Here is a 23,620-nt window from a genome sequence, read left to right as displayed (position 1 = left end):
ACTCCTTCCTGTCTCACCCCCTGTCTTAGCTCAGGCTGCTGTAACAAAACCCAGAGACTGGGCAGCTTAGATAACAGACATTCATTTCTCACAGTTTGGCAGGCTAGAAGTCCAAAATCAAGGGGCTGGCAGATTCAGTGTCTGATGAGGGCTCTCTTTCTGGTTTGCAGACAGCTGCCTTCTTGCTGTGCCCTCACATTGGGCGGTTAGGGAGCGAGCTCTGTACCCCTCCTCTTATCAGGGCACTAATTCCATGATGGGGGCTCCATCCTCATGACCCCATCTAAACCTAATTACCTCTCAAAGGTCCCACCTCCAAATACCATCACTTTGGGGGTTAGGGCTTCAACACACGACATTGGGAGGGACATAAATACTCAGTCCATAGCATCCTCCAAAGGCAAGACACAACCATCGATTATATTTCCTAATGCTTCTCAAACCCACTCCCTCCTTCCCATCTCCGTCACCATGACCCCAGGGCTAGGCCCTCATCATCTTTCCCCCTCCAGTCCAGTGCTGTCCAATACAAATAAACACAATTTTAAAAATTTTAGTAGCCACGTTAAAAAGTAGAAAAAAAAAACAAGTGAAATTAGGGAATTCCCTGGCAGTCCAGTGGTTAGGACTCAGCGCTTTCACTGCCGAGGGCCTGGGTTCATGCCCTGGTTGGGGAACTAAGATCCCACAAGCTGCGTGGCATGGCAAAAAAAAGAAAAAAAGAACCAAGTGAAATTAGTTTGTTTTTCTTTTTTAACTAATTAATTAATTAATTTTATTTTTGGCTGCGTTGGGTCTTCATTACTGCACGTGGGCTTTCCCTAGTTGCGGCGAGTGGGGGCTACTCTTCATTGTGGTGCATGGGCTTCTCATTGCAGTGGCTCCTCTTGTTGCAGAGCATGGGCTCTAGGTGCACGGGCTTCAGTATTTGTGGCATGCAGCCTCAGTAGTTGTGGCTCACGGGCTCTAGAGAGCAAGCTCAGTAGTTGTGGTGCACGGGCTCAGTTGCTCCGCGGCATGTGGGATTTTCCCAGACCAGGGCTCGAACCCATGTCCCCTGCATTGGAAGGAGGATTCTTAACGACTGCGCCACCAGGGAAGTCCCTGAAATTAGTTTTAATTGTATAATTTATTTAACCCAATATATCCAAAAGATGATCATTTCAACATGTCATTGGCATAAAAATTATTGAGATATTTTACATTCTTCTTTTCTGGTACCACATTTTTTATATCCAGTGTATATTTAACACAGCCCATCTCAACTAGCCCACCCACATTCAAAGTGCTAACAGCCACACATGGCTAGTAGCTACCATACCGGACAGCATGGCTCTAGTTTCTGTCCCTCAAGTCTACTGTCTACACAGCTACCATGGTTATATATCTAATCTGATTATGAAATGTCCCTGCTTAGAACCCATCAGTGGTCCCCGTCAGAACACAGTCCACACCCTGATGTCCCTTCATTTTCTGCCCCACTTACCCATCTAGCTTTGTCCCTCACCCTCCACTCTGCCTCTCATTTTAGAACTTTTTAAAAATATTTATTTTTAAATAGTTCTTAGTCTTAGTTGTGGCAGACGGGCTCCTCAGTTGCAGCTCAACGGCTCCTTAGTTGCAGCATGCATGTGGGATCTAGTTCCCTGACCAGGGATCGAACCCGGGCCCCTTGCATTGGGAGCACATAATCTTAACCACTGCACCACCAGGGAAGTCCCTGCCTCTCATTTTAGACTCTAGCAACGAGGAACTGTAAAATGCAGATTATATAACAATAAGCACGGTTTGATACTAACTTTGTTTTAAACACACACATTTATGTGTGTATATATATATATATACACACACGCATAAATATATATATATTGGGTTGGCCAAAAAATTCGCTTGGGTTTTTCCATAAGATGTTAAATGAGCGAGAGTACAGATGATGGGTATATAGTTGCAAAGAAAAAAATGCTGGAAAGACATGCACTAAAATGTAAACAATGGCGATCTCTGGTTGGCGGAATTTAGATGATCTTAAGTATTTTTCCTTTTGCAAATTTGTATTTTCTAATTTTTTAAAATAACACAAAATTTAAAAGGTGGGGGGGATAAAGTAACTTGCTGGAGGAGAGAACCCTAAAGCCAAGCAGTATTAAATAGAAGCCATTCTGCACGTTTAGCATAATATTTGGGAAAAATGGGTACATTCAATCCTCGTGATTCATGAATTCCGTATCTGTGAATTTGCCCATTTGCTAAAATCTCTTTGTAACCCCCAAATCAGTCTGGTGACACCTTCGTGGTCATTCTCAGACGTGCACAGGGTGGTGAAAAATCAGAGTCACCCACCACGTGTGTTCCCAGCTGAGGTCAAGGAAGGCCATGCTCTGCTTCTTGATTCAACTCATACGATAAACAAGTGTCCTTTTCGCAGTCTGTTTAGTGCTACATTTTTTGCATTTTTGTGCTTCTTTTGGCAATTTCACTGTTTGAAATGGCCCCCAAGCATCGTGCTAAAGTGCTGTCTAGTGCTCCCAAGCACAAGGAGGCTATGATGTGTCTTAAGGAGAAACTGTGTGTTAGATAAGCTTCATTCAGACACGAGCCATAGGGCAGTAAGTTCAGCATTACTGAACCAACAACATATACTGAATAAGATGTCTTCAAACAGAGACACACATAAAACCAGCTCTGCACACAGTCACCGTGGAGGGCGTGACCACGTGCACAGGTTCACCACAGCCCCAATGCCTCATCTCCTCCCTGTACATAGCACACTGCAAACCACAGCTTCAAGGGGACCTGTCCTGGGTTTCCAACAGTATTTTAACATTTTTTTTTCCTTTTGGCCATGCCACGCAGCATGCAGGATCTTAGTTCTCCAACCAGAGATCGAACCCACACCCCCTTCATTGGAAGCGCAGAGTCTTAACCACTGGACTGTCAGGGAAGTCCCTCCAACAGTATTTTAAAGCACACCAAGATGAAGCAGCATCAATAAGAACTGACTTGGGCTTCCCTGGTGGCACAGTGGTTAAGAACCCACCTGCCAATGCAGCGGACACGGGTTCAAGCCCTGGTCAGGGAAGATCCCACATGCCGCGGAGCAACTAAGTCCATGTGCCACAACTACTGAGCCTGCGCTCTAGAGCCCGCGTGCTGCAACTACTGAAGCCCGCACGCCTAGAGCCCATGCTCCGTAACAAGAGAAGCCACCGCATAGAGTAGCCCACGCACCGCAACGAAGAGTAGCCCCTGCTCGCCACAACTAGAGAAAGCTCACGCACAGCAACAAAGACCCAATGCAACCAAAATTAATTAATTAATTAATTAATTATTAAAAAAAAAAAAAAAGAACTGACTTGAGAAACAATTCCCACTCCTAATTTTCTGAACATCTCAATTCTCCCTCTAGGAAAAGTCAAATAGCTGGTCTGACCCAGCAGCCTCCTTTCCAAGCACTCAAGGCTGAAGCCAAGTATGTGTCCAGGGCTGTGCCTGTCTCCACTGTGGCTTCCATCTTCCTGCTCAGGTTGGAATGACCTCCTGGGAGCACAGGTGAATTCCCGTGACCCGGGCCCCAGGCCGGGTGCCAAGGGTTCAGATCCCGGCTATCCCTCAACACGGGAAGGGCCCTAACTGCCTGGACAGGCCCCAGGGAACTGCTTCCCCTCCCTTCCCTACTGGCCCAGCAGGAACAAATACTGTGGCAGCCAAGTCATCCGAATGGAATTTCTCTTTAACACTTTTGAGCCTCATCAGCCCAGACACAGGACTTGAAGCACCTGGCTCTTTTTAAATCCTTTCTTTACATTTCACATTTCAGCCCTGGTAATCCCCTCGTTAAGTGCTGTTGTTCAGTGGGGTAACATGCTTGTTTTTTCAGCCACTTGAGGCTTTCCACAGAGGAGGTCTGGCCGACACCCCGGGCCTGACCCCAGCCCTCCCACAGGAAAACAGCTCTGCTCTCAGGAACAAGCTCTTGGGACCCAGAAAATCATCCCGTGTCCTAGAGGCCAAGATACACAAAATTACTCAGGAAAAATGGGACTGTGGCATTTCCCTCTTTTCAGGATGCTTATCTCTCTGTTCTCTGAGCAAAGTTTGGCAACGGCTTACAGGCACGGGTTGGCCTTTGTTTTTAGGGCCACCAGGAAGAATGCCAAGGAACACCACTGACCCAGCAATGAGGACCCTAGAGGCTGGAGCCTAAGAGGCTGGTCAGCCACGTGGCTGCCTCCTTTCTGGGCCTCAGTTTCCTCATCTGTAAAGGAAGGGGGTTGCTACCCAATCCCCAACATCATTTCCTGTTTAACGTTCAATGATCACATTGGCCAATGTTATGTAACAAGAGCTTTTGTTTCATTGTGATTGCAGTACAAATATACGAAAGAATGTACGCCTTTGTTTAACTTTGAGACTCACCTTTATGCTTGGAATTTCATTCCTCTTTCTACTGGAATTCTGCCAACCATTCACTCATTCATTCTTTCTTTCAATAAATGTTTGTGCCAAATATGTATTAATCAGATCTATCAAATGTACTAAGTATGAACGACACAGTGATGAAGAGCACAAGAAACTGCCCTCAGAAACGTTCTGGTCTGGCAGAACAGAACAGTAACCCCCTCCTGACCAATGACGGTGTGCCTCGCACTAGGCTGAAGGCTTTTTACTGCGTGGGCCAAAAGGTTCATTCGGTTTTTTCCGTAAGATGGCTCTAGTAGCACTTAGTTGTCTTTAACTTCATTCGAAACAATTTTGTTAGATTGTATGTGACAGCTGTTATATCAGTGTGCATTTAAAAAAAAAAGTTATCGGGCTTCCCTGGTGGCGCAGTGGTTGAGAATCCGCCTGCCAATGCAGGGGACGTGGGTTCGAGCCCTGGTCTGGGAAGATCCCACATGCCGCAGAGCAACTAAGCCCGTGCGCCATAACTACTGAGCCCACGCTTTAGAGCCTGTGAGCCACAACTACTGAGCCCATGTGCCACAACTACTGAAGCCCGTGCACCTAGAGCCCGTGCTCCGCAACAAGAGAAGCCACCGCAAATAAGAAGCCTGCGCACCGCAATGAAGAGTGGCCCTCACTCACCGCAACTAGAGAGAGCCTGCGTGCAGCAAAGAAGACCCTACGCAGCCAAAAATAAATAAATAAATAATTTTTTAAAAAGGCACCTGGAACAGTTCTTTACTCAAAAAGATAAAAAGTTTTGGGAAGATGGAATTATGAAGTTGTGTGAAAAATGGCACAAGGTAGTGGAACAAAAGGGTGAATACGTTGTTCAATAAAGTTCTTGGTGAAAATGAAAAATGTGTCTCTTATTTTTACTTAAAAAATTGAAGGCACTTTTTGGCCTACCCAATATATTATGAGTTACCTCAAACCTCCAGGGCAACCCTACAAGTAGGTACTACTATCATTCCCATTTTACAGATGGGGAAACTGAGGCACGGAAAGAGTAAAGTAACTTGCCCGAGGCCTCAAAGGTAGAGAGTAAGGAGAGATGAATCTGAACCAGGTCATCCACAAGAGGGGTCAGCCTCTCTGGCTGCTGTCTGATCAGGTCGTGGGACTTTCAGTTCGCAGAGCTCCTGCTGGCAACCCCAGCCCTATTAGAACCAACACACCAGACATCATTCTATAGGCTCTAAATTTGTATATATCATATATATCATTCATATACATATAGGTATGTCTCATATATTATGTGGTATCTCCCCAGCTAAATTATAAATGCCTTTGAGAGCAGGAACTTTGTCATTAATTTCTCAGCATCCTGACACTGCCTGAGGCAAATGAGATACTCAAAAAACGTGACGAGGAATTAATTCCCTGGTGGTTCAGTGGTTAAAACTCAGCGCATTCTCTACCGTGGGCCCGGATTCAATCCCTAGTCGGGGAACTAAGATCCTACAAGCCACGTGGTGTGGCCAAAAAAAATAATAATAAAAATAAAAATTAAAAAAAAAACATGTGACTGACCGAGACTGTGCAGTGCCAATACAAAGCAATGAAAAGTGCAAACTTGATTTTTGTAATGTAAGCACATATGAAGAGAGAAATCCAGTTTGGGAACGTCTTAGTCCCTGTCATCGCTCCCCGTCTCAACACTGTACAGGAGTGGAAAATCACCAGAGGACTTTCCTTCCCGTTATTTAACAAACAGAAGCCCTTAACCCAGAGTTTCTTCTTTATGATCTAAGGAAGCGTATACAAAATGCATTTCTGCAACCTGGCCCAGGATGAGGTTCTTTAGTTCAACGTTGGCCTCTTTGGTACAAAAAGCATCTGTTTCTTACTATATGGCCCGTCTGGAATCCAGACCCTCTTTCTCATCCCAAGCCCAAGCTCCTGAGAGAGGCCACCATCACCTTGCAAACAGGCCACTGCAGGCGGCTTCCCAGAGTCTTCACACACAAAATTGCAACTCCAAATCAGCATCACCTACGGTGTATTTTCCTGACCATCTGCCGATGGAACTTTTGTTTTCCTTAGAAAAGGTTAAACTGTTCCCCACTGAGCACGGGAAGCCTCTGTCACTCATCAGTTTTCCAACATGCATCAGCTCTCTCCATCCCATACTCACTTCCGAGCTGGATCAAATGAACTTTCTCCTTCTCAGCTTTCCCCCTTCATTCCCACATGGTTATTTATATCCAGAATATCTTTCTTTCTTAATCCACTGGACTATCCTCCCCCTCATTTGAAAAGGTCACTTTCAAGTTATTCTTTCCAGAAAGCTTTCTTGAAGTAGGTGGCTGCAAGCTGATTCTTCCCCCCCACCCCACGTTTCTTTGCTACATAAGAAACAATGAGCAAGTTACCCATCCTTCTGAAGATGCCTGTAACTGCTAACTAGATCCAAAGGAGGGGAAGAAAAGCCCTGCACTGAAACGAAGCATTCAAAAATTGGATGCACTCTTTCAGGCAAGAGTCCCATTATTTTCTTCACATATACTTAAGTTTTCATTACAGAAGTGATTACATCACTTGGAAATCAGTGACCCACTGCCCATAGGCGCCACCATCCCAACATAACAATAAGCAACTTGGGGTATTTATTTCAATCTTTCTTCTTACATAACTGTTTAAACAGTGTTGCAGTCATGGTATCTGTGTAATTTGGGATCTTGCTTTTTTGAATACAATATCTGAAGTATAGCTCTGTGTGCCAGCAAAGGCATTAAATCATGTTCAACAAGATTCTGAGCACTGTAATTTACTTAATCACCCTGTGATGAACATTTAGGACATTTCCAAAGTCTTGCTATCATACACAGCTTTAAAGAATACCTTCATGAAGGTAAGTAAGATGAGGCAAGATCATTGGTTTTGTTGACACATTTAGTCTGCATTTATGACGAACCGTTCAGAAGATATTCTAAATTGACACCAATTCCCTTTCCATTCTTAAATCAAGCCCCCTTTAAAGGTTCACCAGATCTTTGTAAAGTTTGCTTTTCATAATTTCTATTATCTATTTCATAAATCTATTTAATTCCCATAGCAACCCTTTGATTTTCCATAAGCAACTTGCCTACATGAATCTACCACCGGATGAGTAATAAGTATTCTCAGCTGCCTCATACAGAAAAGAATAAGGAATATTCAGGGGAAAGGGAAATTGTGTGTGTGATCTGGGTAATCACAGACTTTTGGTGTAATATTTGTATGTTTTTCTCAAAGCAACAGATGCATTCCTATGATGCTGTAGGAGAGTTTTTCTAAGTGGCAGAAATCACATTTCAAATACCTCTTAGGAGCTCACAATCTAAAACAACCCGGCCTAATAAAATGGAGATCCTTCCATAATGAAAATAGTAGTCACAGCCCCTTACTTTTTCTATTTCATAACTTTGGATTCTGGAAGTGATGGATTTTCTAAAAGTGCAGCGTGTTTTAGTAAACAAAAACTTACACTAAATACAAGTTGCCTAATACTAGTTACTACAAAAGGCACAGCATAATACAAATGGCTGGCCTGGGGAAGCCTTTTGTCCCCATATAAATCTGAATACTCTTAGAAGGGGAGACTGACAGCCTCAGAGAACGAACCTCTTAATTTATTCAAATGGCAGGGCACAGAAGTGGGAATTTCACAGACGCTGTCTTCTCATTGCTTTATGTTAGTCCTAGAGTAGGCCCCTCTCAGAGGACAGAGAAAATGCTTTCAAGGTCTCCTTAGCCCACCATACTCTGAGCGTGTCAGGCTAAGTCACTTTCCTTCTGGGGACAGCAGTAGTTTGGGGGGATCCTGTTTCTTGTCTCCATCTTTGTTGGGCTCATTACCAAGGGAGACATGATACCAAGTTATCATAGGGCTATGAAACTACATTTCTAGTCTTTGCCCACTTGAGACAGAAAAACTAGCACCTGTCAGGGAGCCAATGAGCAAGATATGCAAAAGGCTTGGTAAAAAAAAAAAAACAAAAAAACAAAGTATGTCTGTGTGTCAGGGCCACACACACACATACATGCTTATACACATACAAAATACCTTTTTTTTCTTTTATTGAAGTATAGTTGCTGTATAATATTATATAAGTTATAGGTATATAACAGTGATTCACAATTTTTAAAGGTTATACTCCATTTATAGTTATTATAAAATATTGGCTATATTCCCCATGTTGTGCAATATACCCTTGTAGCTTATTTTATACCTAATAGTTTGTACCTCTTAATCCCCTACCCCTAAATTGCCCCTCTCCCCTCCCCTTTCTCCACTGGTAAGCACTAGTTTGTTCTCTGTATCTGTGAGTCTGCTTCTTTTGTTATATTTACTAGTTTGTTGTATTCTTTTAGATTCCACATATAAATGTGGAATCTAAATGTATGTATAAATATCATACAGTATTTGTCTTTCTCTGTCTGACTTATTTCACTTAGCAGAATGCGCTCCAAGTCTATCCATGTTGCTGCAAATGGCAAAATTTCGTTCTTCTTATGGCTGAGTAGTATTTTGTTGGTGTGTGTGTGTGTGTGTGTGTGTGTGTGTGTGTGTGTGTGTGTGTATGTGTATCACACCTTCTTTATCCATTTATCTGTTGATGGAAACTTAGGATGCTTCCATATCTTGGCTACTGTGAACAATGCTGCTATGAACCCTGGGATGCATGTATCTTTTTGAATTAGTGTTTTTGTTTTTTGCAGATATATACCCAGGAGAGAATTGCTGGGTCATAAGGTAGTTCCATTTTTAGCTTCTTGAGTAACCTCCATACTGTTTTCCCAAAATACCTCTGAAGAGACACACAAGAAACTGATAATGGTGGCTGCTTCGGGAAAGGCAAACTATGGCCCACAATGGAAGTGACACTTTTCCCTGCATGCCTTTCGTTTTGTTTGAAATTTCTTCTAACGTGTGAAGGCACTATCTTTTCAGAAAATAGAAATTAGTTTCAAATACTAAAATTTGTTTGTGTAAAACAATACTTAAGCATCTACATTTATATATACAGTATATACTTATTTTTTTTTTGGAAGAATATACAAGACACTATTAACAGTGGTTATCTTTGGAAAGAGAATCATTTTTACAACTAACCAGTGAAACGCTGGCTTTCTCTTGGAAATGGGAAAAGTTAGTAAGTGGAAAAACAGTGCTTAAGTATATGCTGAATGAAGGAATACAAATGGCTTTTTAATGTAAATAGCAGTAAAGCCATAATCTGTGCTGTGTATGCACACAGACAAACAAATCCCACTCTCCTCGTGAAGGAGCACCATGTCTTGTTCCAAAGATCTGGATTTACCCTGTAACTACTGCCTCTGTGGCCCTGTCAACTGAAGAACAGACTCAGATGATCTCAGGGAAAATGTCATTACTTGAGCCTTCACAGGAAAGCAATGCTTCAAAAAGTGTTTAAAAACTAGAGTGTTCCACACCACAGCCCCTGCAAATTAATACTTTCCACAAATCCAAATGAAAGAGAACACGTTCAAGTGGTATTAAGTAGTATTTTACTCTTAAGAACATTTGTAAAAGCTTAAAACAATGCATCCAAGGGCTGAGGCCAGAGACCTTCTGCAAATTTAGGCAAGTGATTTCCACCAGGAAAGTGTTTTAGGCATTTAATTCCAATTCATCTTCGTGCCTAACATTTGAAATGTCAGAATTCTTAGGTGCCAAGTTGTAAAGCACATTACAGATTCATGTGTAATCGTAAATGGGCAAATACACGTGGGCAAGAAAGCAAATGCATTTTAAAACAAGGTAAATTGTTCAAAATAAAGGGGTTAATTCATCCTAAAAAGCCAAATATTAAGAAAAATCTATCTGCACAAGTACAACGGGTTGCTTTGTTGCTAGTTACTGTCTCTTGCTCATTTTGAAACAAAATGCCACACTTAATTAATTAGCCAGCCCAGTCTCATCCTGCCTGCGCCTGATGGGGAGAAGTAGCATTACAGAAAAGACTCCCTCAGGCTCTATTAGTGCCCTAATGAGACGGTGGCGGGTGGAGGGTGTTGGGATGGGGACAGGGCAGCCACTATTGCCAGGCAGCCTTCAGAAAGCACAGGATCTGGGCCTCCTGGCCAAATCAAGCGCTCTCAACTACACACCAGCTGCTGGAGATGTCTGGCCACAGCTATTCCTACAGGATCTGCCGCAGGAAACAAATGTACCATCGCTCCACGGATACCCAGCTGACCTAGCAACTCTTCCTATAAGGTATGAATTACATCAGAGGGGGAGAAAATGTGCACATTATATCAGCTAACTGCAACCGACATATGGAATATCCATTTTCAAAAGGGCAGAAAGAGGTAGATTCTGCAAACTACAGGTTGGTGAAGTTGACATCGGCCCTTAAGTAAAACCTTGCAGGTTATCACAGTTACTAAACACTTCGGAAAAGAAGTGATCAATTTAGAAGCAAGCATGGGCTCACCAAACACAAAGCATTGCAGACTATCTTCCCCCGAAAGGGAAACAGCAAATATCTAAGTTATAGCAAGCTACCTATTAAGGTCTCCTAGGATAAACATGTTAACCAGATGGAGAAATGTGGGCCGGAATAATGATACAATTAGGCAGATTTAGAACTGGCTGGATTTGAAGTTGGTTGAACAACTAACCAACAGACCATTATTAGCCCAGAGGAAGCCCCTAGCCATGTGCCCTGGGACTCCATCACCAGACATAGACAAGGTCTGGAAGGGATCACATAGTTCAAGGTCAGAAGGGGCTATGATCATAGTGGATGACCACACAGGCATAAAAAATATTTCAACAGACTGCAAAAACTCATCAAATCTCAATAAACTGATTCTTAAAGGTGACAGACACAATATTTGGGACTCTGTTCTCATTTGTTCAGGTATTAAGGTTGGTGAAAAAGACTTTGGAGTTTTGTTGACCAAAAGGTCTGTGAATCAACACCGTGTGATGTGACTGTCAGCCTCAGAGCCACCTGTGCCCCCAAGGTGACCCCCTCCACCTGGACTTCTCAGATACAGGAGGCTAGGACCCTTTTGAACCTAGGACTCAATATTCCACAGACCTAGATAAAGAGGGAAATACAGCTAAGAAAAGGTTGGGAATGTGGCAAGTAGACAGACCCAGAGACAAAGACAATTTAAATGAAAGGGAACAACAAATAAATGGTCAGGAGAGGGGGGAAAGATTTGTGATACAGGTACCAAATGCAAAGTGGAGAGCTTATTTGGATTCAAACAAACCAACTGCAACAAAAAAAAAATCATGAGACAATTATACAATTGAAATACTGGCTGGATATATGCCGATATGAAGGAATTATTAGATTTTTAAGGTATGATATGATGTTGTGGTTATTTTTTTTTTAAAGAGTTACTTAGTGAAATGTTTAAGAAGGAAGTGATATGATGTCTGGGAGTGACTTCAAAGTAATCCAGTGAGGGGTGGGGGCAGTGGGTGTCCCTGAGTTGATTGTTATATCTGGGCGCTGGGTGCATGGGGGTTCCCTATACTATTTTCCCCACCTGTATGGTGTTTGAAGTTTTCCATAATAAAAAGGTTAAAAAAAAAAAAAAAATGGCGGGAGGAACAGGCACAGACCAGTATCTCTCCCCTCTCCTTTCCCAGCTCAAAAGTGAAAATAGAAGCCACTTAGTAAAAGTGAGCATTCAATTAGTCATAGAGATAGTCTAGAATCATACCCACATTCAAAGACATGGATATGTCATCACGTCAACAACTGACAAAGAATGATTATAGTCCTAGTAAGAAACTGAAGAGACACCAGATTACATGATAGGCCATTAGAAGGAAAGAGCCAGGTGTTGAAGGTAAAGGGGATACAAAGAAAGAAAAAAGCTGAGAATTCTTCTCTCCTATAATCTGAATAACCATTTAAAAAAATGGAATGGGGACTTCCCTGGTGGTCCAACAGTTAAGACTCCAGGCTGACAATGCAGGGGAGACCCCGTGTTCCATCCCTGGTCAGGGAACTAGATCCTGCATGCCGCAACTAAAGATCCCGCACACGGCAACGAAGACCCCACGTGCCGCAACTAAAACCCGGTGCAGCCAAATAAATTAAATTAAATAAATCATTTTTTTTTTAAATGGAGGGACTTCCCTAGTGGCGCAGTGGATAAGAATCCGCCTGCCAATGCAGGGGACACAGGTTTGATCTCTGGGCCAGGAAGATCCCACATGCCGCGTAGCAACTAAGCCCGTGCACCACAACTACTGAAGCCCATGTGCCTAGAGCCCGTGCTCCGAAACAAGAGAAGCCACCTCAATGAGAAGCCCGCGCACCGCAACGAAGAGTAGCCCCCACTCGCCACAACTAGAGAAAGCCTGAGCGTAGCAACGAAGACCCAACGCAGCCAAAAATAAATAAAAATTAAATCTTTAAAAAAAAATGGAATGGCATAACCAAGCACCTGGGTACACATTCCAGTGACACTATGTACCAGGCACTGTTCTAAACAATTTTCAAATATTAACTCATTTAATCCTTAACAATACAACCCTATAAAGTAGATACTATTATCTCCATTTTACTGACCAGAAACTTAAGAGACACACAAGTTAGGTAATTTGTGTCACAGTCACATTGCTAGAGAGTGACAGAGACAGGATTCAAATCCAGGAAACTTGATCCAGAGTCCATACTCTTATGCACTGTGCAACAGATTTTAAACATCCGCTTATAATGGGGTATTTTTGAAGGTCTGTGGGTTTAAACACTTTTCTAAGTTGCAGTCAAGCATGTGCCCAAAGGTGAAAGAAGGCTGCTCTCAGACCCACATCCACTGCCATTCAGAGCTCAGAGGGCAACACTGTGATTTTGCCTATTGCACGTTGTTCTGCCCAATCTTTATATTTCACATCAAACCCTAAAAAATGAGTAACAGATGAGGCAGCTGTGCTGTGAACCACCACGATCAAAAGAAAACTGTCTTGACCTGATCACGTACAAGGGGGAAAAAAGGCAGCACCTTCTGATTTTAAGCACACTCAATCCATTCAGATTTTCATCCCAGGGATATTGACCAAAAAAGACAAATAAAAAACTGTAAAAAACCGATTCATCTCGATAAAATTCTCCTAGGAAAACAAAGAGGGAAATTCTATCCCTAGAACAGCAAAACTTACCACACCCTATTTTATGACTACTCAACAATGATCCAAGATAAAAGCATTATTAACTGTAGAAATATTACTTGAATTTACCTGTAACTCGGGTCTCAAAATAATCTGAAGGGGAGTGGGTGATAGATGTACTAGAAAGGAATGCTGAACTTTAAGCTTAAATTGTTTTTTAAAAAGGGTTTTCTGAGGTGTAGTTCATACAAAAATCCATTGTATATCTGGTCCAAGAGTTATATGACCAGCAAGCAGCAGAAAATTTATGTTTGCATTTAATCACAGATGCCACAGAACAAAAGTTTCCATTACAGGGTTTCACTACAGAATAACAGCACTCAAGCAACTTTCAATTACTATACTTCTTACTTGTCATAAAGCAGAAAGCACATGTTTGAGATTTCACTGGAAGTTAGAACAGCAGTTTCTGAAAACCTCATAAAAGGGAGGACTGATTTAGTCCTAGGATCTCGGCAGGATACCTGAAGTTCAATTTTGTCTCTGAATAAAAGCACGAAAGCAGCCCCAAGGCTTTGCATAGGATGAAGGGGAGTTGGGGACACTTCACTGGCTGATCTAAAAAAAGCCAAATGATTAAAAGGCCCTTAGAAACCACCACCACGGAAAGGCAGCAACAGAAAAGAGGTTCTGGCTCTCCTGTCTTCCCAGCAACAGCAAATGTTTTAAGTGGTTAAACTATCTCTATCTTATTTCAGAGTCTATCTAGAGTGAATCCACTCAGAAAGCGATTTGTTGAAAAGAGAAGTTTCGGCTCCCTCCTCTTCCCTGGAGAATGTTTGATGTGCACATTTTTTAAGATCCAATTTCTTGAACAGAAAGGACCGAGTTGAATTTAAGAGAGTTCAGCTGAGCCCTTTCTTCCAACACTGAGACCCTGATCTAATAATTGGTTCCCTGTGAATCAATTCTCCAACTCAAACATACTTTGAAAAACTAAAATGCTTAATAGCTACTGATGACTAGTTGCTGGAAGACATAATATGCATGCAGTTTGAGTTCCTTGGAAGAAAGATGCTAGAGAAACACAAACTATTTAGGAAATATAAAAGCATGGAATGATAGGCCTGCAGCTTTTAACTGACTAAGATTTTTGACGTTTCAAAAATGGAGAGGCGAGTCTTTTTCTATTTTTGAGCACAGAATTACAAGGCAACAGAGTTAAACATTCACTTGCTCATGGAAGTACTCTTGAAAGCACTTATTAAGAAACAAAAACAGAATTGGGCGATTGGGATTGACATGTATACACTGATGTGTATAAAATTGATGACTGATTAAAAAAAAAAAAAGAAACAAAAACAGCCACATACTGTGGGTATATACAATTATACAATTCAATTAGGGTCCAACTCTAATATTAAATGTTAAAATCGAGCTAAGTACCAGTGAAAGTGCGCATTCCAACTCACACAACATGCTTTCTGTGACCATATTATCTGACTGTCAGCACCAAAACACTGATCATCTTCCCCTCCCTTTGGCTGGTTTCTGTCTTCAAGGAGCTTAGAGTCAAATGAAAAAGACCAAAAAAAAAAAAAAAAATCACAAAAGGCTAAGTGCTAAGACATCTATGTACTCCATCTATGGATGTTCACAAAAGCATCCCACCTAGAGAGGAAAGAGACAGGAAAGCTTCTTAGAGCAGGGAAACCAGGACTGATTTTAGAAAGATCCAAACTCAGCCAGGTAGGAGGAAAGAGGACACTGCCCCGGTGGGAGAAGAGGCAGGAGAACAGTCGGGGACCACGCTTTAGAGTTTGGACTTGACCCCAGAGGCTATGAAGAAGTACTGAAAAATTCTTAAGCAGGAGAATGACAAGATCAAAGTTGTGTTTTTGAACTTGTCATTCCATTCCAGAAACAGTCCAGAGCAGTACTGCTCAAGGTGGGTCTGTAGCCCAGAAGTAATCCATCAGTTCTTTGTTACTGGTCCATGACAGGGTAGGTCCAAAAATGGAGAGTGAGCACCTAGAATTGTTTACAGCAGCTCAACATTCCAGCAACATCCAAGCTTGTGACCAATGGTCTCATCTTGTGGAACAGGACAGAGACCAGTCTGTGTGTTGTCAATCCAGTGGGGAGTTGTATGTGGTTCAAGCTGTACAGTAGTCCTGTATAACAGGGCCACGTATGGGTGTGTGACTGATTGGAAACTAACACAACAAAAGGAAACTGATCCTTGATTATAGACAGTTTGAGAAGCTCTAGTCTTGAGAATCAGGGGTCAGCATTGGAAGCAAAGAGCCCATGGAGGAGGCTGCTGTGGTCCAGATGAAATATGAACTCAAGCAGTGATGGTAGGAATGGAGAGAAAGGGTCAGAGTTGAGAACTGTTAAGGAGATCAACAGGGCTCAGTGCCTTTTATTTTTTTATTTTTTATTTTTTAAAATTTATTTATTTTATTTATTTATTTTTGGCTGCATTGGGTCTTCATTGCTGCGCACGGGCTTTCTCTAGTTGGGGCGAGCAGGGGCTACTCTTTGTTGCGGTGCACCGGCTTCTCATTGCAGTCGCTTCTCTTGTTGTGGAGCACGGGCTCTAGGTGCGTGGGCTTCAGGAGTTGTGGCTCACGGGCTCCAGAGCGCAGGTTCAGTAGTTGTGGCGCACGGGCTTAGTTGCTCTGCAGCATGTGGGATCTTCTCAGACCAGGGCTCGAACCTGTGTCCCCTACATTGGCAGGCGGATTCTTAACCACTGTGCCACCAGGGAAATCCCTCAGTGCCTTTTAGATGTGAGGGGTGGGAGAGAATCAAGGATGACTCCTGAGACTCAAGAACCCTTAGTCACTTTTTAAATAATGGCAAGATGTAAAGCAACAGTATGCAAGAGCTTCGTAAAAGTCAGGATCAGCAAAAAGATTCTGAATTCATAGCTCTTTTCTTTGAGTGCCTTTGAATAAGTATAATGATAAATTAATGAAATACAGAAACCTAAACACCCCGGTGGTTAACACTGAGCACCACTGGGGATTCAGAACATGAAAAAAGAACACATCCTATGCCAAGCTTACACTCTCCCCCGAAACAAAATCGTGCAGTAAGGAGCCCAGACTAGTTCAGAATGGGGCAAGCTGGAACCCTGGGGTCCCAGGTCCTAACAGTAAATAAAGAAGAACCCCCACCCCCGGCCATCCCCCCCAACTGAGGGACTTGTTCATCCCCCACCCCAGCTGTATACAACACAAAGCCTTCTTTCTCCAATTTGCGCAGATATTAAAACAAGGCCTCAAACCACAAGGAACAGTGATAAAAAGGGGGTAGGGGCGGAGGAAACGGGTAAATGAAATCAATGACCCTAACCTCAAAACCCACTGCTTTCCTCTGTGCTCTGGTTCATATCCCAACCCGTATCAGGAGACAAATGGATCAACAAAAGCTGTGGACAGCTGGTCCATCAGGCCTGAGCCGCTAACTAGAAGACAAGTATTAAATCCGCAAATGGCGACAGGTCTGAACAAACCTATCCTACAACATTCCAGAGCTGGGAAGGGAGGTGGCTCCGTGTTACGGGGGTGAGGCTTCTACAGCTCCAGAGACCAGAGCGGGCACCGTCCATTTCCCACGCGAAAGAGCAGCGATCCTGCAACCCCCAAGCCGCCCAGATTTGAGCAGCTAGGATCAGCAGAAGACACGCCTAATGGCTTTGGCAAACCACAAAAACGATCACCCAAGCACGTAATTAATCTCTCTCAAGAAGAGTGCCCCATCATCTGAAAGCTGTTCTCCTGTATCATGCCTGGCTTCCCTGATTTGCTGTCTCAAGTTTCACTGGCAGATATAAGTACGAAGCTCAATAAATATCAGTACTATCAGTACTTTAAGGAACGATGTTTGTTATATTCATTTGCTTTTGTTTCATTTTTCTAGATCTTTCTCCTCCATTGTAAGCTCTTCTAGGGCAATTCTTTCAACTCCTTGCTCATATCCCCTTGTATGCTTATAAAAGTCATTTGTTTGAAAAGTTAAAAATATGCCTCATAACAGTTTTGGAATTCTGTAATGTGATATATTCCAAAGGCTCACACTATAAAACGAATTACTGAAGTTCATGGTCATTTATTGACAAATAATAATTGCTAGCACTTATTGAGCATGTACTATATGCCAGGCACGTGTATATTATCTTGTGTCATCTTTACAACAATGCTGTAAGGCAGGTGCTGTTGTCATCTCTATTTTATAGGTGAGGAACCTGAGACACAGAGAGATAGGATAACTTGCACAAGGTCACACAGCTAATAAATGGCAGAGCCAGGATCTAAAGGACAAGAGTCTGTATTTTCAGCCATTACACTAGACAGCTTCATTATGCAGAGAAGAAAAATGAGATTAAAAAATACATTACAAATAATGGAATGAGGAAAAAGCCTCTCAAGGAAAATTGCTCTTATTACTTTAATCAGACTGTTGTCTTTTATTAGATGGATCCAAGTCCTGGAAACACAGTCAACAGAGGGAGCCTGTCCTGGCTGGTCCAGGCTCCTTATGTGGAAGGCAGAAAACGCCAATATTCAAAGCGGTGCCTTTTTGCCATCTTTTACCACCTCGAAAGTCATTTGTCAGTGTTGTAGAAATCATTCTCTTAGTGGCTAGGGTATTTGGATTGAGGGAGAAAGCACTGGGAGAGATAGAGCTGTAAGACTGTCGGGGTTGGTACCAAATCTCACCCCATCCAAAGAGCCAAAGTGATTCAGGTGAATTCTAGGCCAAGCCTCTGATTTAGTCTGAACCAGAATCACCCAGAGCAAACAACCCTGGCGGGGTACAGGAAGATACCACTTCCCCTGGCCGGAGCAGGTGGACCAGAGATGCTAGACCAAAGGCCCTAACTCTGCCGCTCTCCTGCTCTGACTTTCTCGTCCCTTTTCAGTGGGGCAGGAAGTTCTGGGACCACGCCAGAGCCCACCAGACCTGTCCAGATCAAAACCAGCAATACTGGACTTCCCTGGTGGTGCAGTGGTTAAGAATCCAACTGCCAGTGCAGGGGACATGGGTTTGATCCTTGGTCCGGGAAGATCCCACATGCCGCAGAGCAACTAAGCCCGTGCGCCACAACTACTGAGCCTGTGCTCTAGAGCCCGTGAGCCACAACTACTGAAGCCCTCACGCCTAGAACCCGGGCTCTGCAACAAGAGAAGCCACTGCAATGAGAAGCCCTCGCACCGCAACGAAGAGTAGCCTCCGCTCACCGCAACTAGAGAAAGCCCACGCGCAGCAACGAAGACCCAACGCAGCGAAAAATAAATAAATACATTTATATATATATATAAAAAAAAAAGACCAGTGGTACTGCATCTTTTGATGTCAGGGCACGCACACTGACCAAATGTTTTCCATCAGGCATCCAGCCCAGGCAAAGCTGAGCCCTGTGTCTCTAATACCAAAACCAGTGCATTCCTCTGTGATGCTGAAGCAGATCCCAAAGATCAACTCTCCAGTTTTGACAACTAAGTAACCCATATTAGTCTAAAGGGATACATCAAATCCCAAAAGTCCGAATCTTCACCACTTTCCAACTATTCATCACATTTTCTCTCCAGAAATCTGAAAAATGCCTATCAACAAAACAAAAAACAAACCTACTTATTGAAACAAATCTAACTGCCTTAACTTCAAGATTATATGTTTCCTGAAAACACGGCTCTTATAAAAGCACTCAAAGTTCTGTTATCGGGCTTCCCTGGTGGCGCAGTGGTTGGGGGTCCGCCTGCCAATGCAGGGGACACGGGTTCGAGCCCTGGTCTGGGAAGATCCCACATGCTGCGGAGCAACTAGGCCCGTGAGCCACACCTACTGAGCTTGTGCATCTGGAGCCTGTGCTCCACGGCAAGAGAGGCCGTGACAGTGAGAGGCCCGCGCACCGCGATGAAGAGTGGCCCCCACTTGCCACAACTGGAGAAAGCCCTCGCACAGAAACGAAGACCCAACACAGCCAAAAATAAAAAATTAATTTAAAAAAAAAAAAAAAAAGTTCTGTTATCATCTAATTACAATTTCTATACAGCTCGTTATGTGTGCTTAGAAGCCAAAAAGTGAAGCTTCAATTACTTTTGTACCAACCACTAAAGCAAGCAGAAACAGGACAACCTTCCACAAAGAATTTTTTTTAAAAAGATGCTGGAATCCTGTTATTTGGTGTTCTCTCACAGTTCCAAGCAAGGTGAGAGGAGCCATGCAAAACGCAGTTTTAAACTCTCGGCCATCCTGAGACTTTCTTACTATATAAAGGGGAAATTAATAAAAGAAGGAAAAGAGAAATACCACACTGCATTTTCTTTCCCTACCATAATTTTTCAATTTTCTTTAGAGAAATGCCAGCCAGTAACTAATTAGAACCATATCCTTTGTTATCCCAGTGGGAAGTATACCAATGGATTTAAGAACAAATGTTAATGAGAACTTAAAAAAATTAGTAATCTGGAACTTTGGTTTCCCTTCAGTGTAAAAACAAAATTCTCTCCTTTAATGCTATTTTTATAGTTGGTGAAACAACATGGACAGAATCCATCAACAAGAAGCTAAGCTGTCTAGCCAGTGAGCACCCTGAACCGCGGGTGCCCTGGGTTTTTCACTGCTGTTATCACAGAATTGGCATCCCAAGATCACAGATTTCTAAGCACCCCAATTTCAAATAAGAGAGACAAAAACTCAAAGTTACAGAAAAGGAATTTGTTTTACATCTCTTTGGTTTCAAGGGGGAAAATAATTTCTTCCAAAGTGAGCACATAGCTGTTGTAATTTCCAAGAGTATATTTTCCATATGAAACATAGCTGAAGTTCTTTTACCTGGTATATCACCACAAATAAGAATATTTCTAGGATCAAATCTTGAGTTGCCTATTCATGAACATCAAGGAGCAGAAACTACCTCCTCAAAAACTGGACTTGTTTTATTTTTTTAATAAACGTATTTATTTTATTTATTTATTTTTGGCTGCGTTGGGTCTTCCTTGCTGCACGTGGGCTTTCTCTAGTTGTGGCGAGCGGGGGCTACTCTTCTTTGAGGTATGCGGGCTTCTCACTGCGGTGGCTTTTCTTGTTGCAGAGCATGGACCCTAGGCGTGTGGGCTTCAGTAGTTGTGGCTCCAGGGCTCTAGAGTGCAGGCTCAGGAGTTGTGGCGCACGGGCTCCTCGGCATGTGGGATCTTCCCCCACCAGGGCTCGAACCCGTGTTCCCTACATTGGCAGGCGGATTCTTAACCACTGCGCCACCAGGGAAGCCCTGGACTTGTTTTAGACAACAAAGTGAACTGTAGAATGTGAGTCAGAAAAGCTCTGAGCAAAAATAAATTTTTAAGATGCTAACGCACCACGGTTTGGGCACGGGCCAGCAATCTGAACTGTATTTTCAAATGAGGTTCTGCCCTGTGTCATCCAGACTCTCATCCTGGGGGAATTAGCAAGTCCAGGCTGGAGCCACAGAGCACTTTTTTTTCATGCAAAAGGACTGGCCAGAGCGCAGTGAACTAGGCACGGCCTATGTCATATCAGATATTCTCCTTTTTGGAAAAAAAGCTTTAAGCATTTACAAAACATCTCAATTTGCCCCATATTTTTACTATCCAGCAAATTTATTTCCCCCACTTGTTGTGGAGGAAAACACAACAATACGCCTTAGGTCTGTAACATTTTACCATCACTGTGTATTTGCAAAAGCTAGAATTCATTTGTACTGTCCAATAAGGACATTATTTTACATGGGCTTTGGTCTACAACAGAAAATGGACATAACAATGAAAATACTTCTTGATAATTCACTTTCTAGACATTACTCCTCCCCAAAAGGATCATAAAAACCACCACCAAGGAAAACAAAGGATTCCCATGTTTTAAAGCAAAAAAGGACTGGCTATTCATATTCAGGCACCATATAAATCAAATATGGGCAAGATCACCTAAAAAGTGGTTAAAACGCCAAGTTTTGCCTCTGTGTGTTAGTGAGTCCATGTTTCTCCAATGTTAAATTTACAAACTGTATTTGTTAAACTGTATTTCATACCTTAAATACCAAGTCTGTACCTTACACTGCTTCCATGGATGATTTACTCGAGACATATGGGGTCACAGTCTAAGCCTTCTACTCTCACTAAGTTTAAATCATGCTTCTCAACAAGATTCTGTACACATTAAAGCAGCACATGGCAGCCCTAAACGCCCCCAGAAGAGCCCTTCTCCTGTCCACTCCATAAAATGAGAGTTTCCTCCGGAAAGGAAGGGGCTGGATTCACACGTTGCATCAGGCATACTAATTAAGCAAAAGCGCTCCAAAACTTTTTCTGTTTCGATTCATGGCAAAATTTCCTGAATTCGTTTTATTAAAACAGACATCTTCATCCAACAGACACACTCAAAAATCCAAGCTAATTTCAGCAGCAAACGGGGTGGGGTGGGGGCGGGGGGCGGCGGGAGATGAGAAGTTGACAGAGAGGTATAAATTTCCCCCAATCCTCGTTCTTCCGGTCAATCTGCACCTATGGGATCGGTTCAGCATTTAATTCGATGTCAAGGCAACACTGGCCCACCAACCAAGTAACTAAGAGCTGCACGGACGGGTCTGGTCCGGTGCCCGAGAGGCATATAGAGAGGATGGCTGGACAGCCAGACAATGAAAAGCTCCCCGGGGGCCACTAGTTCAGCCCGGGGCAGGGGTGGGGGGCGGAGGGAAGGCGAAGGCAGACGAGCGAGCTCCCTTCTTGCCCGAGGCCACGGTCAGCGGCCGACCCCCCCCCCCCCACAAGGGCGGCTGGCGGCCTGGCCTCGGCCTCCGGGTCCCCGGCCACAGCCGGAGGGAGTCCCAGGCAAGCCGATTTCTCTCGGAAAGAGAGGAAACTTCCTGGTTCAGGCATTATGGGTAGGGGGCTAGCGCCCTCCCCCACCACCACAGGTATCCGCGGGGAGTCTAGCGCTGAGGGAAGGAAGCGGCCCCTCCCCGCGCCTCTGCCTGTGGGTGGGGGTCACCGAGTCGCGACCCCCGAGCGCAGCCACCCCCTACGCGAGGCTTCCCACCATGGGGGAACCGGGCTCTCGACTCCCCAGGACGCGAGTCGGGGTCCCGGGGGTTTCAAACTTCCCCAGCGGGCGCGGCCTGGCACCGGCACCGAGTAGTTGCCGCGGGAGCCGCTAGCCGGCGAGGTCCCGGGACGGGGAGGCGGGCAGAGGCAGGGGACGCTGATGGGCAGGAGGGGAAGCTCGTACACGACGGAGGAGGGGTCGGAGGGGGCGCCGGGGGGTGGAGGGGGCAGCGAGGACCCGGCTCCCGGGAACTCGCGGGCTGCGCACCCAGGCCGGGGACGCCGACGAGGCCGGCACCGCCGACGAGGCCGGCGCCGCTCACCTTCCTGTGCTTCTCCTTGTAGGGCAGCGCCAACCACGGCATGTCCCGCACGAAGTCCTGCCACTGCCGCTGGTCCTGGTCCGAGGACACGAAGACGATCTCCAGGCGGCGCCGCGGCTCGGGTTCCGCCGCCGCCCCGGCCCCCGGCCCCGGGCCGGCCCCAGCCCCTGGCCCGGCCGCCGCGTCCCCCCGCAGGCGGCCGTAGAAGGCGGCCAGGCTGGCGCTGAGCTGCGCGCAGGGGGCGCTCAGGCTACAGCCGAAGTAGAGCCCGAGCAGCGAGATGCCGCGGGCAGCCAGCGAGTGCACGTCCACCTCCTCGCCGCCGCCCGTCACCAGCTTCTCGCCCAGCAGCTCCTCCAGGAAACCCGACATCCTGGCCCACCGCTGCCCGGGCACGCGGGCACCCGGGCAGGCAGGCGGCGGCGACCGCGCTCCCTCGGTCCGCGCGGCGGGCAGAGGCGGCGGCAGCGGCGGCGACGGCGGCGGCGGCGGCGGCGGCGACGGCGGCGGGCACTGGGGAAAAGAAAGCCCCGCCCGTGGGGCCCGCCCACGCCACGCCCCCTTTGTAACAGTGCTAGCCGCCTAGGCACTGGCTGCTGCAGAGGGCGTAGGGGGCGCGGGCTCCCGCCGCGTGGCCGAAGTGCTCGGGAGACAACCCTGGCGGAGGACTTTCCATCTTCACACATTGT

At 44.7% G+C, this 23,620-nt stretch overlaps 1 protein-coding gene across 1 annotated transcript in view; it reads right to left on the bottom strand.

Annotated features, from left to right (window-relative positions):
- The window catches only part of NXN (nucleoredoxin), a 142,033-nt gene extending 118,641 nt beyond the window's left edge, over positions 1–23,392 (bottom strand). The window contains exon 1 of the mRNA XM_059907190.1: positions 22,932–23,392. Within this exon, the coding sequence (XP_059763173.1) occupies positions 22,932–23,303 (372 nt within the window). The 5' untranslated portion in view covers positions 23,304–23,392. The remainder of the gene's footprint in view (positions 1–22,931) is intronic.
- Between the last annotated feature and the right edge of the window lie 228 nt (positions 23,393–23,620).

The sequence above is a fragment of the Balaenoptera ricei genome, chromosome 20 (assembly GCF_028023285.1).
Source record: "Balaenoptera ricei isolate mBalRic1 chromosome 20, mBalRic1.hap2, whole genome shotgun sequence".
In the NCBI taxonomy this organism is placed as follows: Eukaryota; Metazoa; Chordata; class Mammalia; order Artiodactyla; family Balaenopteridae; genus Balaenoptera; species Balaenoptera ricei.
The sequence above is the reverse complement of the archived record's forward strand: the minus strand, read 5'-3'. Positions and strand labels throughout refer to the sequence as shown.